Below are 15862 nucleotides of genomic sequence, written 5' to 3' on the forward strand. Positions count from 1 at the left end.
AACTGTGTTTAGCTACAGTTAGAGAGTTACTTTATCAGTAAATTTATGTGAGTTTTTTTGCAATAAAGCAAACAATTGCTTTAAAATATACTATAAAATGGAAAAAAATTAAAAGTCCTTAAATTATTTTGCGATATTTTAATGTAAAATAAAAAAATAAAGCATTTGAAAATATTTTTTGGTATTTCATAAATATGTGGCTGAATTATACCAAAATTATTCTATTAATTTTTTGAAGAGAGGACTAATGTAACCTGCATTCATGTTAGCAGTATCTCTTCTTCTCTCACCATTTTATACTTGATCTTGCCAAGGAAAAACATTGTTGTCTTTTCTGAATTCATACTGACAAAGACTTCAATTACATGATAACTTTCTTATGAAAAGGGACTTCTGTTGCATACTTCAAAAAAACCCATACTTCATGTTGTTTAGGGCCTAATGTTTCCAAAAAGATGACAAGTCCCATGTTACTTTGGGTTTCTGCATGTATAATTAAAACTTTCACCTTTGGATGGTGGGATTCAGAAACCTATTCTTAAAATGTTTTTATATGAGTTACAAAGAATAAAAATAAGTAGAGAGAGAAGGAGAGAAGAGAATTTGCTGAGTTGGTTACTGGAAAAACAGTTAATAAACTTATTGCATGAATGATGTTAAAACCAATTTGGAGATTATTCTCAGATGACTGCCTTTTGACTTTCTCTTGTAGAAGAATAATGTATTTGAAATTTATTTCAAAATCTGTTGAGGTTTAATCAGTAGGGAGTGTTAAATGAGATAATATTACTAAGAGAAAACTTCTTAAAATGTTTGGATATTGAGGGTAAATTACTCTTAACAGCAACTTTCATTAGTAGTATAATTGAAATGGTAACTTCGTACAACTTATGATCTTGGATTTACACTTCATCCAAAGATGAGCAATAAAAATACATAATGTTTCAAGGAGATTTTATTCTTCCGGAGAGGGCTGTGGGTGTTGATTGAGTTTTTTATGTGTTTGTGATTTTTTTTTTTTTAATTGGTTGGGGTTTTATTTTTTTACTCTTGGATGTGCAGAATAAATTGAGCATATATTAGCATTGTTATTTTCTTATAAGCGTACGATTAGAAGAAAGGACTGCTGTTAATAAGTATTAATCATAATGCCACGAAGATAATTTTTAGCTATTGACAGGAGAATATTTGTGAGATTTCTATGCACTGTAGGGTTTTAAGCATGCTAGTCCAATCAGAGTTGTAAGCTGAGTCCAGGCATGAACTTCAGTTGACAGAAAAAAGACTCCATATGTCTTTCAGACGAAAAGTGATCCTACTTCCATTAGTCTCTTTTAAATAGATTGTTTGTTACCATAATAAGATGTTCCAAAGTCAACACCGACCTTTTGGATTGTTCTGTGTAACTGAGCTGGTGTAAGTGACTTTACCTGTGTGTGACTTTGCACTGGCACTGCAATTAATAGGTTTGGGCTTCTTTTTTGGTTTGTAAATGCTAAGTTTTTAAAGAAGTGCTTTTTATTTTTCTTCTTACATAATTATGTTCACAGTGACCTAAGGGGAATGGTTCAAAGTTCCTTTTCTACTACATTCTTTTATTTGCTGCGCACAGTGACCATCATAGTTTGTTCAGAAATAATTGTAAGCAACTTAAAATGCAAAATGATGCCTGAAATAGATTCTATGTAAGGAGATTTGGAATTATTTCTCTTTTACCTCTGACAAAATTATACCTTAAAAGTGCCTTTAAATTATTACACAATTAAAATTTAGCTTTCTGTTGGTTGTTATAATTTTCTGGACTTGTTCATAGCATGTGTTAAGAAAAGACAGTCCTTTTTTTTTTTTTTTTTTTTCCTGGTATATTTGGTCATGATCTGTCCAAACTGCTCTAAGACATGTGGCTTCAAAAAGTGATTAGCTGCAGAACAAAGATTTTCTTCATATATCTCACATAATAATTTTAGACCCATATGTTTTGCTGTACTTCGCAAAAACTGATAGTAAAAATTCTTCAAAAAAGCTCACAGTCCAAGTAGGAAAGAAGATGAAATGATGAAATGGTGATTGTCTGCTTTAGTGGGAAATTGTTGACAGAATTATATGTACTGCATATATAGTGCTGTAAGAAATGCAAATGTTGAATACATGGTGTTTAGGAGAATTTTTTTTTTCCCTTAATGTAAAAAACTTGCCTTTTCAATTACTGTTTTCAGCATATCTAAACAATACTTTTAACATATTTGTCATGTCAGAGAGCTCCAGGGGATAATCTATACTGACATAATTTGATTCAAAATCAACAGTTTGTGGAAACCTTGATTGTAGGCTTGAATTGTGCATGGCTTGGAGGTGACCTGGAGAAAGAGGGTAGGAGAAATATAGTGCTTATTTTGTTGGTGAGCAATTTCAGCAGCAAATGAGGTTTAGATCAGATATTAGAGTGAAAATACATGAACCTGACACATTTGCTTAAAATATTTTGCTATAGAACAGTTTTTTTCCTTTCATTATTTTTTTTTTTTTCTGAAAACATCTGCATTAGAGCATAACATCCTCTCAGAATAATTAGATTTTCTGTTAATTAAAAAGCATTTTCTATAGCAGGTACGTGGTTTTGGTAGTGTGAGAATGCTTTAAATCATGTTGGTCCCAGAAACAGCTTAACTGGCTTATGTGTTTGTGGAAAATCAAGCTGTGAAAGGCCAGTGTCCAGAAAGGAGACAGAGGAATCCTGCAAGAATCAACTTTATTTGAATAAAGTGAGAGAGTCCACTAGGCCATAACCCTGTGGGGTCTCTCTCAAGGTTTTGGAGGATGCAGCCTCCTTTTTTCCTAAACTCCTGGCTGCATGTTGCCCTGTTTAACAGTCTGTTAAATCTGTGCACTTTTCCCCTAGAGTTCAGAAATGTGCTGGGCTCTGCAACAAACTTACTTGGCTTTTGATGTTCATGAAGACCCCCACAGCTGCTCTTCCAGGACCCGATTGGTCCTTTCAGACTGAGTCATTTGTGAGGATATTAACACCCATTTCTGCTGTCATGTGGAACTAATACCTTGCCAGGTTAAGGCAGTGGGGTTATAAGTTTTAGAGCTCCATGGTACTTGGTTGACCATCTTCTGCAGCCTGAAATAATTTTCATTGTAGAGCATTGTTGGGGATTAGGTTTGGTTTTGTTTTTTTTCCCTAGAGAATTTTTCCCCCATAAGTTGCTAAGAGACTAAGTACTAAGGCTTAGAGGGTGCTTGATCCACACAAAAGAGGTGGCCGAGGGAGGAGGAAGATCACATAAGTTTGGGGGAGGGAAAAGGAGAGGGCTGGGGAAGCTGAGCGTTCTCTTCCTGTTCCCGGCATTGGAGAGGACGGGCAGGCTGCTGCTTGCTCCGGGAGGAGTCCACTGTTAACAGAAGGTCTGATCCTGGGAATTCTACCATCATCCGCTATCTGCTCGTGTGCCCTGCTGGAGCTGGGCCCCCTTTGCCTGCCCTGCAGGAGCTGGGCCAGCCCTGTCCGGGCGTCGCGCCTTCTTCAGCACTGCTCACTTTGCTGGGACATTCCCCCACCTGCCAGGGACATCCTGCCATTCCAGCCACCAGCCCAGGAGTTTCCGCCGTTCCAGCCTGGTGCTCTCGGGGTCCCAAGGGATCAGACTGCCCCAGGCTTTGTGAAACAAAACCCCTCGAGGTTCCTGGTTCTGTTTATTATTAATGCTGTAGTTGCTGGTTTTTTGCCTTGTTATACTTACTAGTAAAGAACTGTTACTCCTTTTCCCATAGCTGTGACTGAAAAGCCTCTTTAATCTTCTAAATTATAATAACTTGGAGGGAAGGGATTGGAATTCCCCACTCCTCGAGAGGCCCCGCTCCTCCCTAGCAGATACCTGTCTTTCAAACCAAGACAAGCATATGATGCATATATGCAGAGTTTAATGTTAGTGAAAAGCATTAACTTCAGTTTTTGAAGATTGTAAATTAATTTGGACAAAATGGTTCTGTCCACTTTTTCTTTGTTGATATAGAAAGCTAGTCGTATCATTACATAGTATTTAAAGTTACTGAATGTGTTTTTAGTGTTCGTTGGTATGCATGTACTGAACGGAACTATATATATATAATCTCCTTGTGCACTAAAAATAGTATTAAAAAAGAAAATAACCATATTTTTCTGTTCCTAGAATTATCATGTAGCGTGTTGCTGCATGCTGCAACATGGGAAGTGTTTTTCTGAAAGCATTTTTGTTTCTCTGTCCACTTGGGCAAATATCTTAAAGAGCTTCAATATCTCCATAGATTCCTGGTTTTTAAGGTGCATCATGGTGAATTCAAAGCATTTTGATGAAGTAATAAAGAAGTGGAATTAAAGAAAAGCCTCAACAATATACAAATTCTTGTACCTTTTGGCCGTATCCTAAAGAATGTCAGAATAGGTGTTAGAAAGGCCTGAATGAAATGTTAGTAACTTAATTTGGGTAAATATTATGGATTTCAAAGCAACAGAACCTTTTTTCCTGTCTTCTGCCATATAGACCAGATGCATTTTAGGATGAAAAAATTTTGCTTATCCACTGAAGTTGTAATTGGTCTTCTACTGATGTTCAGAAAACTAGCTGGAATATCATGAAGCACTTTATTTGTTGTCATTAGTTATTACTGCTAGCTGGGAAGAAGGAGGCAGCAAATCAGAACAGTTCTAGGTTGATAAATTTGGGTTTTTTTTAAGCACTAACTTTTTCAAATGGTAGTTCTTCCTTCTAGTAAGATTTTGTGTATGTGTGTGAATTTGTGCACGCACTAGCTGTGTTGTTATTGGTAGTCTGGTGGGGTCAGACCTGGTGTATTTGCTCCCTGAGGTTTCCTTTTGTTCTCCATGCATACCAGTCTTATAATTTGTAATTCTGCATGGAGACTGGTTGTGGAGTGAACTGTAATTTTGGAAAGGTTGCCTTCTCTAAAGCAGTGTTTGCTGCTGTCTCCTACCAGATGCCTATTTAGGATTTTGGGTGTTGTAAGTCCCGCCTGTTGGCTGGAATAGGAACGGCAATCTGTTTAGTGGTTCCCTGTAGTATAAGTACTGTTTCATGTTGTTGTTTAACAGAAACCCTGTGTTTAGATAACTGGAAGAAAATAAGTTGAAGCTTGGATGTATTTTTCCTTCCCCTTAGAAGAAGAAGATTTAATTTTTCCTTCAGATTAATTTTCTCTCTGTATTTATTGAAACTATAGCTTCAGTGAGGTTTTTTTTAACAAAGGCCAGCACTGAAGATTAATTCTCAATTTTGAGCTTTGCAGAAGGAAAATAAAATACTGAGGAACTGGGAAGAGATTGCCTTTTCTCACAGTGGACTTTAAAATAGGTGGCCAAACAATAGTGTGTGTATTTTGTTCAAGAAACACTGACAACAGTAACTATTTTTAAAATGTCTCTATTCACACCTTTGCAGTGATTAGTTGTGAAAGATGTGATAATAAAAGGATAAAGCAGATCAACTATTTCTTGGGGAAAAAAAAATCACTGCTAGAAAAAGATTCCTATAAAATTTGTTTTCACTGCTCTCCATTTCAATTCAGCTTGTTCTACTTAGTGTATATTAAATAGCTGAGTGTCTTGAAACAGTAAGCTGTAGAAAATTCAAGGTGTTTGAACAAGAGGTCAGATATATTTTATCGCACTTAGAGTTGATATTTGAAAAATAAAGCAGATTGGAAGACAAGTTGTGTTGTGACAATGAACAATTTCTGTTGTGAATAAGAAGGAAATTCAGAAAGCAAGTTTAGATCATGACTCATTGTAGAAACACCAGAAGAATGAAGTAGCAAAAAACTCATCTTGCAATGTGTTGATTATTTTGTTTATATTACTTTTCTGTTCTCAGGATTTTTTTTTCTACAAAGAGATGGAATAGATACAAATAAAATAAGAATGAATACTTTGATACAGACCAACAGTGCCTGGCAATGCAGTAATAAATATTTGGTATTAGTCTTAACAAACATCCTAGTAGTTTGACCTTCTTTGCATTTTCAAGCAAACACTAGCTCTCATTTCAAGTATGAAAAATCTATTATTGTGAAAAATGTTGGCTTGTCATCCCACTGAGAAAGATCAGTAAAAACAGAGAGAAACACTAGCTTTGATTGGCTTGGAATACACTAGTTGATGATGGCTTTAATATTACAGAAATATTACAGAACCTATTTATTTCTTGCTCATCATGTAACCATTGCCCTCATTATGTAACCGTTTATTTTTGTGAACTTGCTTTTGTTAGACTATTCAGTATAATAATACTAAAAAAAAAATTGTTACTGACATTTGCATGAACGTCAATTGCATGAAAGAGTCTCCATTTTATTTTTGTTTCTTCAGGCAGCAGTTTCCAGGTGTTTCCTTTTCTTCTAGTGAGTTAAAAAGGCAGCATAGCTTGGATGCTGGGTGGCTGTTCTTCAGTTTTTCTTTGTAGCATGTTTTAAATAAATCAGTGTCCTCCTGTTGTTGTTGTTGTTTGTTGGTTGGTTTTTTTTTATTCCCCAAGCCAGTAAAAGGTGGAAAGAGTGCCATTTTCAAAACAAATATGTTATGCAAGTTTCCTGAAAGTATTCTAACTTCATAATTGATAAAACTGAAAATATACTAATTTCATAATTGTTGTGGTGGGTTTTTTTGTTTTTTTTTTTTTTTTTTCCCTGGAAGATGAAACATGAATGGTGAGGTACTGGGGCTGTGTTCTTGGCTGTTGGAGCAGTATTTGTGGATATATTTCCTTTCTCCCACATGAAAGTTCTGTGATTCTAGCTTATCATTTTATGAAGCCCAGTTTTGGGTGGAAAGTCCTCCATTAGGCATATATCAATGTTAAAATGTTATATATAGTGTTGATCTGGTACTGGCAAAGTGTATGATATTTGCAAGTTAATTTTTCTTCTGCTCATATTTTATACTTGGCATTCATATTGTTTTCTGTTCTTCTGCTCGTGTTTTAAACTTGTCATTCATATTGTTTTCTATTCTGAAAACAGCATTGCTTGTTTTTTTGCACTTCAGGAAGTATGCCTTTCCCATTAGGTAAAAGAGGTAACTGACTGGGTAGGAGGATTATTTTTCCTTTTTTTTGGCTATTAAGTAAACTTTGAGTAACTTTTTCCTCTGAAAACTATGTGTGGACTGATTTTGATACGTAAGACTGCAAATGGCAAAATTTAATGAGCTTTACGTTATGTAGAGAGCATGCACTGTAATTTACGTAGTGTTAGTTTCTTTCCACGGTAGCTGTCTTCATTACCTTCTAAGTGATGATTCTTACTTAATTTGAGAGGAGTACTGCAAAACGTTTTACACATTATACTTGAATGGCTGCCATTCAATGAAACGTTTCTTTAGACAAGAAGGGGACAAATGCCAACAACACGATAAAAGAGTATCAGAGGGGAATACTTGTGCAGTTGTCTCTTCTGTGGTTGTGTATTAAATTATTTAAGGAAGTGCAGAACAGGACTGGAGGAAGGAACGGCATTTTCCCAGGAATGCTGTTTTGAGGCTGATTTTTATTTATTTTATTTTTAATCAGAGAACTTAGAGATAAGATGGTTTAGGTGATTACACTTGCTGAAGGTGCACAAGATGGTCATTGTCTATATAGATTTTTTTTTTTTTTAAATAAAGTGGATAAACAGGGCTGAGGATTGAAGAAGTAATTATGCAGTGCAAGGTCACTTTTTGGGGAATAACAGTCTTTCTGCTCTTAGAAGAAATTAATTTTATGTGTTGAAAAGAGGCTTGGCAAATGCCTTATGTTTGCTAGTTTATTGTAATGTATTAATGATCTTTTGGTATCATGTAAATGGGAACAGGGTGAGACAGTTTGTCTAGACAAAAAGGTAAATGGCAGGAGTTTGTCCTATTGTCAGGAATGGAAAAGAAGGGGACTGCTCATAAAGTTCTGATACCCAGGATAGAAGATTGTTTGTCATAAGACTTGTCCTATATTCTAATTCAGTATGAGTTAGGTATTTAGTACCATTTGCCAAAGTCTCTTGGAGATATTGTCCAATATGTTGAAGTCCTCTTTCAGACAATGTCAGGGTTGCGAGAAGAAGAAAAAACTTTTTTTGAAATATCATCTGACGGAGTGCTTGAAGTAAGGTTAGTAGGGGAATATAAAGTTGTACATCTAAAAAATCAAATTACTTAAAAAAGGGTATAAAGTTCTTGCCTTTAAAAAAGAATGAAGGAGGAGAGTGGAAAATACTGGAATAGTGAATTTTTTAAAATTAGTATTATGTAGTTTCAATTTATGTGTCATGTCTGAGTTTCAATTTTGTGTAAGTTTTGCAATCTCATTTTGTTACACAGCAAAGGAAAAATAATCACAAAGGCTATTAAGTGTTGTGGAGTAAACTTTTTTACATGTGGAATGTAATCATTAGAGGAATTACAGATAAGTAATAGTAAAATTAAATGCTTAAAATGTATTTATAATGAGAGCTTTTCAGTAGAAAGTCTTGTATACTAAAATGGAGAACTCAAACTCTTTGTAGCTCGCTAACTATACTAGAGTGAGTTGTAAAATGAAAGCTGTGAAATTTTTGTTTGTTGCTATCTGTATGTCATGAAAGAGCCAAATGGTTTCTAAAACGTACAGTCACAAACAGATTATAAAATTCCCAAGAGGACTCTGATAGGACTATCATAACTTTACAATGGAATGGTGAGTCATTGCAAGAGAAATTCATGTAATCATCTTTTCCAGTATTTATAGGATCAGGAGGATAAAATGTCATTTAATTTTATTTGATTAAAAACTAGTAGGCAGGAGAGAAAGAGGAAGGAAAAAAATGATGCATCTTTTATTTCAGGCATGAAAGATGGATGAAATATATAAGAAGCATATTATGAAGCAGGATATTACAGTGATTAATTTCAAATCTGCTCAATGCTCAAAAATGGTCATGTTAATATCATAATCATTCTGTTTGATAACTTAACTTGGTAGTTATTTTTTTTAGGCTCTAGATGCAAAGTGTAGCCTTTGAGTCGAACAGCTAGATTATGAGGAATTGATTGTGGATTCAATCACAGCTGTATCCTCCTGTATGTAGTGCTCTCAGGTTAAAGATCATGTCTACTGTCGCTTAAAAGTTTGTTTGGTTTGTGTTGGTTCTTTCAGAAGGGGCAGTGGAATTCAGTGAGCATGTGTTCATTCGCAGTAGGCACTTGCATGGATTCTTAACTAAATTTTAACAATATTGAGAGTTTGTCACTGTGTCATGGTACAATGACCCCTATCCTTTTCTTCTCTCCTTCGCATTGCTAGTATTTTTTGTTGTTATTTAATTTCAAGATCTTCTGTATGGTTCATTAATAAGCAGCATGTATAAAGGTCTTGTCAAGCTTAAAGTTTATCAGATTTAAAATGAATGAAAGCGGAAGCAGATATCTGTGAGGAAAGGTGAGACTGTTAAAATATAAGTATTCTTGAATGAGCTATAAGATCTTCAAAAATTCCTCTGGAAATAAAACCCTCAGTGTTACATACTGCTTAAAAAAGCAAAATTGTCTGGAAATTTGGCCAAAAAGGTACCTAATTTATCTTTTCCTATTCTGCTGTTCGACCATGATGAAACAAAGGACTTTCTCTGCACTATAGAAGTGTAGGTGAAAGGATCTTCTTGAATCTGTTCAATACTTTCTAGAAATGACAAAGAAGAGTTAGACATTTAGAAGACGAACAGACATGCAAGAAATGTATGCAAAAACAAGTAGTTAAACATATTAGTGGGAAAAGACTATTTTCTGGAAATTCACATTACTAGTGAGTTTAAGTGGAATAAAATTATTATTCCAAAGTATTTTATTTAAAAGATGGAAGTCAGTTTTCTGACAATTCCTATACCTTCTGTGACTCTTCCTGCCAATACTGCAGGTCTGTTTTAGGAAAGACAATACTGATGTTTTTGAAAATTTTTGTCCTAGTTTTCTAGCTATGAAAAAGAATAAGAGCATTTGTTTGTTTTTTTAAACAAAACAAAACAACCAAACCCAACCATGAAGACATGACTCATGCGGATTAAACTTTTTTTTTTTTCCTCCAAGAGGAATTATGATGTAATTTAGATTGATTTTGATTGTAATGTGTTGCTCCAGAATAAGTGCAATCCTAAATGACACTTGGGACTCCTGTGATTAAGTTTTTTGGGTGCATTTCTGAGTGGGTTAATCTTATCCAAAAAAAAATAAAAAGGTGGGTTTAATTTTCTGTTGCTCCTTCACATATTTCTAAAGGGATTTTTCTAAATGGATTTCCCTACAGAACTAGAATATAAAAGTTAGAGGTCTGTTTATTGCTTATGTACATTACTTCTGGTAAGGATTAAATGGAAATAACTTTAGTGGAAATCAAAACATAACAGATATACCCTGGAAATTTTAAAAGTAATTTAAGAGGATTTCTATCTTCTCTAGAATTTGTGCTCATTTTTGCAATTTTCTAAGCTAAATGCAGAGTTAAAAATTATGTTTTTATGGTAATAATTTTCATTGAAGGGAGATAATAAAAAATAGTTAATTCAATATCCCACTCAATAGCCAGTGTTGGATTTTTAGAGGTGTAGTAGAAGTAACAGTACAATGCAAAAAAATCCCTGAACTGATTGGAACTTTTGTCATAAGAGAGCTTATCTGAATCTCAGTGGTGTGTGAGAACTTATAGAGAAAATGCTTGGAATTTTTAGCATGTGCAAATATATTCAGAATCTAGCTAAATTCATATGTTCAGTTGTGTTAAAAAAGCAACCGCATTTTTAACTGTTTCAGTTTTGCATTTATAAATTGGTTTCAATGAGTATACTTTTGTTTTTGTTATGGTGGAAGATAAATCAGCATGCTTAAATAGATTATGGGAGCTTTTATAGAGTATGGATGGTATGTCCTCTGTAACATAAGTTTGTCTTATAGATACTGCTTACAAAAAATTCTGGGTCAGTGATTGGTTTTTTCATATGAGTGATACAATTTAATATTGGGTGATCACCCAACTAAATTTTATTTCATTAACTTTGTAAAATAGTGTAGTAAACTTTTGCTTCTAGAGCATAAGCTTAGGAAAGATGATAGTAGCATAGCACAAAGAAATTGTGTTAAATAATGCAGCCTAATGGTCTTAAAAGATCATAATTTTCCTTACTTTCAGCCACAATAGAGTTACATTATTACTCTCGTAAGTATTTTATTATTATTATTGTTGTTGTTGTGTTGGGATTTTCATTTATGAGTCTTCATGTTTTCTAAAAAATGTTTCTGAAAAAACATTTGTGTCATCACCGCCTTTGAATTTCTGTTCTTATCCAAAGGAATTTGTGGTTGAATCTTAGTTCTTTCAAGAGTTAAACTGGAAAATTTCACTTGAAATGTGCTTACCCTTGTGGTCTATAATTTGTGAGAATAAGTTTAGTTCATATAAATTTCTATTTAATATGATTGTAGCTGATAAGTAGTCCTCAAAACCTGTTTCACATAAAAAATAATCTGACAAGTGGGGAAAAAAACCCATGCAGAAATTAATATTGAAGTATATGGAGAATTGGTTTTTCAAGTTTAGCTTGAGTTTCCCCCAGTCAACAGAGGTCAGTTCAATCAACTGAGAGGAAAGACTAATGGGAGTACCAAGGTGCAGAGAATAGGTCATATTTGTACTTTGTCGTAAAAGCAAAAAAATATTCCTTTTCTTCCTGTGCTCCAGTATGCTTTCCCTAGCCTATAGAATTATAGATAGTTACTTAGTAATTTGAAAAGAAAATATTTCCTAAGTGGAATTGCAGTCATACAGTCACTGCATTGCTAAGTGAAGAGCCAGTTAGTTCTGTCAACAAAAATAGTTCCTGACTTTTAATCTGTCAAGTACCAGTTTTGTTAGGCCAAATGAGGAAGGGGCATAAGGCAGCTTCTTGAAACACTACTCTTTTTATATGCTCTTTTATTGGTAAAAGTAGACTTAATACAGCATTAAGTTCTACTGATTTTCTCCCCTTAGTGGATTTATATAGCCTAACCTGTCCTGGTTCAAGGTTGCTGACTGTGTCCCAAGTCACTGTTCCTTTGGAAGGTCTCAGGAGCAAAGCCTCCTGGTCAGCCTGTTGGTCATACGGATACTGACTATAGAAACCTCTCTAGAATGAATGCACAGAAACTGCAGAGCTGTCAGGAGAGCAGTGTTCACCTTTCCAGAGTCTTATCTTAGCTGCTTTTCTTCTTCCTTCCCTTCTCAAGCTGGGACCAATTGGAACCTGCTCACCAGTTCCTTAGTCTCCTGTCTTTGCAGGCAAACTGTTTGCTCCAGGCATTCTCCTTCATGATGTGGCTGGGAGTCAGCAGCCTTTTTCAGTCACTTTATATCAATATGAAGTTTGATGTCATAATCATCCCTCCCAAGTATGAGATAGAAGGGGTTTTTTTGTCTTTTTTTTTTTTTTTTTTTTAATTTGTTTGTTTGTGGGTGGGTTTTTTGGGGGGGGGGGTTTGGGGTTTTTTGTTGTTTTTGTTTGTTTGTTTGTTTGTTTTTGGTAAAAGATTATTCTGACATAACTTTAATTCTGCAAAATACAAAAATATTTCCAAAAATGCAATGGTATATTTTCCTCTAGTACATGAGGGAGATTTTCAAAATAAATTTTAAATACGTCTTAAAAAATTTAAAAATAAGTTTTAAATCAAAATAAGTTTAAATCAATCATAGGTTTATTGCTGCTCTAAGGAAAAAGGTGTTTGTGTTTTCACTCAACAGCGGTTCCTCGATATGACGTTTGGAGCTGGAGGTCACACAAGAGCTCTTTTAGAGAAAGCCAGCGACATCACCGTGTATGCACTAGACAGGGATCCCACAGCCTATGAAATAGCTCAGCAGCTTTCAAAAGCCTACCCGTAAGTTGTCTCTTCTTGTCTTATATATGCTTGAGATAAGATTGATACTTTGGTATTTTATATATACTTTAATGTATTTTTATAGTTTTTAATATCTTACTGTAGAATAGCATTCTATGCTGTATGTACCCTGTTGAATAGGAGATCCAATTCAATTTGTTTATGAGTATTTCCATGCAGCTTCTTCTTAGGTTTTTGGAGTTAAATGTGTATTTCGTAGTTTTAATTTTAATCATGCATCAAGTAGCTAATTTTATATTTAAAAATACATTTAAAAATGAGTCATGTGTTCTGCTTGCCTTGAGATGATTCTGATTGCAAAGTAGTACAAAAACATATCTTTGTGGTACATATTTCACAGAAATGATGGAATAATATGTTTTAAAATCATTAGGTCATTTAAATATGGATTATGAATATTTTAACTTTAAAAACCCCAAAATAATTATAATTCAGTATTAGGTTTGCTAAGTATTTTGCCACTGGCTTCAGAAACTACTGAACAATTTAATAAGCTACAATTTCTGTGTATAGCTTATGCTTCAATTTTCTTTTTAAATAAGAGTGCTGAATTTGCTAAGTGAAAATTTTTACATCTTTTTTAGTGATGCAAAGTTCTTGTTCCTTCATTTAATTCAAGAACCCAGTCAGAACATCAGTGCATTTGTACAAAAGTGTACAATATAGAGAGTTGAATACAAGCTTTTCAGAAAGTCAAATTTCAGATCTGACCAAGAAGTAAAAAATTGTATATACAAAGTTAAATAATATGAAGTAATCAAGACTTAAGAAATTTAGGTAAAGTAGTAAAGAGAGAATACTTACTGTCAGGTTGAAAACATTATTTCAAAAGAGCTTTAACATGAAGAAAAGCAATATTTCCAGTAAGAAGAATTCTGGAAGAGGCGGATAAAAAACTGCCTGGTTGTTTAGTCATGTTTTCCCACATAAAATGTTCTAAGGCAGCAGTAATATTTAAGCAATGCAGAAGGTGTTCTTCAACTTTTCTAAGATAAAAGGCTAAACTGTGCATTCCTTTCTTCGAATATGTTTGACAGAGACCCAATGCGAGAAACGCAAGCGTGTGTAAAGACAACACAGCAAAGTTTCTAGCCATCCTACTCTATAAGACCACTTACATATATTTATCTAAATTTTCAGTTCTTTTTGGGCTGAACTGACATGCAGTGTATACTTACACATTTGTGGAATTCCTCTCTCCACTTTTACTTCTCCCGAGAATGCTCTTTTTGACAGAATGTTGTGGAGAATATTGTCAAGGAAAGTCCATTTTCTTTTAAACTAAGCCTGCAAACATGTTCTGCCAAATGTCATGGGAGTTGTAAAGTCTTCTGTTCTTTGTGTCATAGAAAAAATCCAGTCTTTTTGAAACATTCACACAACGTAAAACAACAACGAACAGTCCTCAGACTCAATAAAAGTTTATCTGAAAGTATCCTATGCAAACCTGGATGTGAAAAGTTTATTTATCAGATACATTATTGGATAGCTCAAGAGATTTTACAAGTATCGGTTGCTTTTCTGCCAATAATTGACATCGGTAATTTTCTGCTTGCTTAGAAAAGATGAACTGTGTATAGCAATTGATGTAAGTTATTATGGTTTAATAGATGAAGGAGGTCACCTAGTTCTTACTTTTGATGGTAGTGTCTACCTTTATGAAGGCAAGTTATCCTTAGTATGAAGTGGATTCTTAAATAACATAGTGTTAGTGAAAAGTCTTAATCATTGAAAGATGACTGCACGTCACCTGAATATGTATTGTAGGATACAATATTCTTATTTGCTCTGGTGTTTTCCCTCATTTTCTGTCTTTCCTATTAGAAAGAACAGGTGAGATCTTTTTCATAAGGTAAATATTATCTTTTCTTATAATAGTTTGTGTTAAAATTTATGGCATAAGAAAGTTCTATATGTGCTAATTAATAATCTGCTTTCCCTGGGAAGACAGTTGCATAAACCATTGTCAAATTAAAAGGAGAAAGGAGGTATAAGGATGTAATTTATAAACAGGTAAAGCTAGTGTTTGCTTTCAAATTAGTTGAGTGTAAGGGATTTACTTCTGAAATATGGAGCTTTTATAAATGGATTTTTTTTCGGTATTCATTAAAAGGTGGCTGGTCTAACATTATGGGATTTTATTGTCTATTTTCTGCACTGTATTAGAAAGAAATCTTTAAGTTCAAATCCATGTGGACATCAAAAGCTCAGGGAATTCATCCGCTTGACATCTGTATCTGGTCGGGTCTATTCTCAGATTAAATAGTTGCCTGGCTCACCAGGAAGCCACAGAAATAGTTGTGCTGTCTTAAAAATGGCAATGGCAGCATGCAGTTGCAGTCCAAGAGAAATGTAGGGCCATCCCTTCTGTAAGAAGCACAGCCTTAGATGTACCTCACTGAATAACTGCAGCACTGAAGTATAAACATCCTCCACTTTTTTCTGTTCTAAGCTTTTTTTCACTTCTTCTATTTAGCATTGCTATTTAGGGAGAGGTTATTTGACTTGCTGAAGTGGTTCATTTGCTTTGGAGGTGGCAGCACAAAGTTGGGGAAGAGGCTGTTGTGTAACCATAACCAGTAAAATCTGGTTCCCACTGTCTGAAACTGTAAATGCAATGGGCAAACTTAAAGTCATACTTCAGCTGAATTTTCTGTTGCTGTTTTTTTTCCTACTTCAACCAGAATACTAAGTGTGTTAATTGTTACTGCCTATTCTGGTTAGATGACAATAATCTTAGTAAAAGCATATAGTTCCAATTGTTATTCACTATGTGGCTTTCTTTGTTGTAATCATTTTGGATTTCAGTAAAGTTTTTTATACTGTCTCTCACCATATTCTTCTGGACAAAATGCCCATCCCACAGCTGGATAAACTCATCATGCAATGGGTGACCAATAGGCTCACAGGTTGGGCACAAGAATCTAT

At 34.4% G+C, this 15862-nt stretch overlaps 1 protein-coding gene across 1 annotated transcript in view; it reads left to right on the forward strand.

Annotated features, from left to right (window-relative positions):
- Nucleotides 1-15862, forward strand: part of METTL15 (methyltransferase 15, mitochondrial 12S rRNA N4-cytidine) — a 92701-nt gene that overhangs the window by 25703 nt on the left and 51136 nt on the right. The window contains exon 3 of the mRNA XM_040068226.1: nt 12777-12913. Within this exon, the coding sequence (XP_039924160.1) occupies nt 12777-12913 (137 nt within the window). The remainder of the gene's footprint in view (nt 1-12776; nt 12914-15862) is intronic.

Source organism: Hirundo rustica, chromosome 6, assembly GCF_015227805.2.
Source record: "Hirundo rustica isolate bHirRus1 chromosome 6, bHirRus1.pri.v3, whole genome shotgun sequence".
Taxonomy (NCBI): Eukaryota; Metazoa; Chordata; class Aves; order Passeriformes; family Hirundinidae; genus Hirundo; species Hirundo rustica.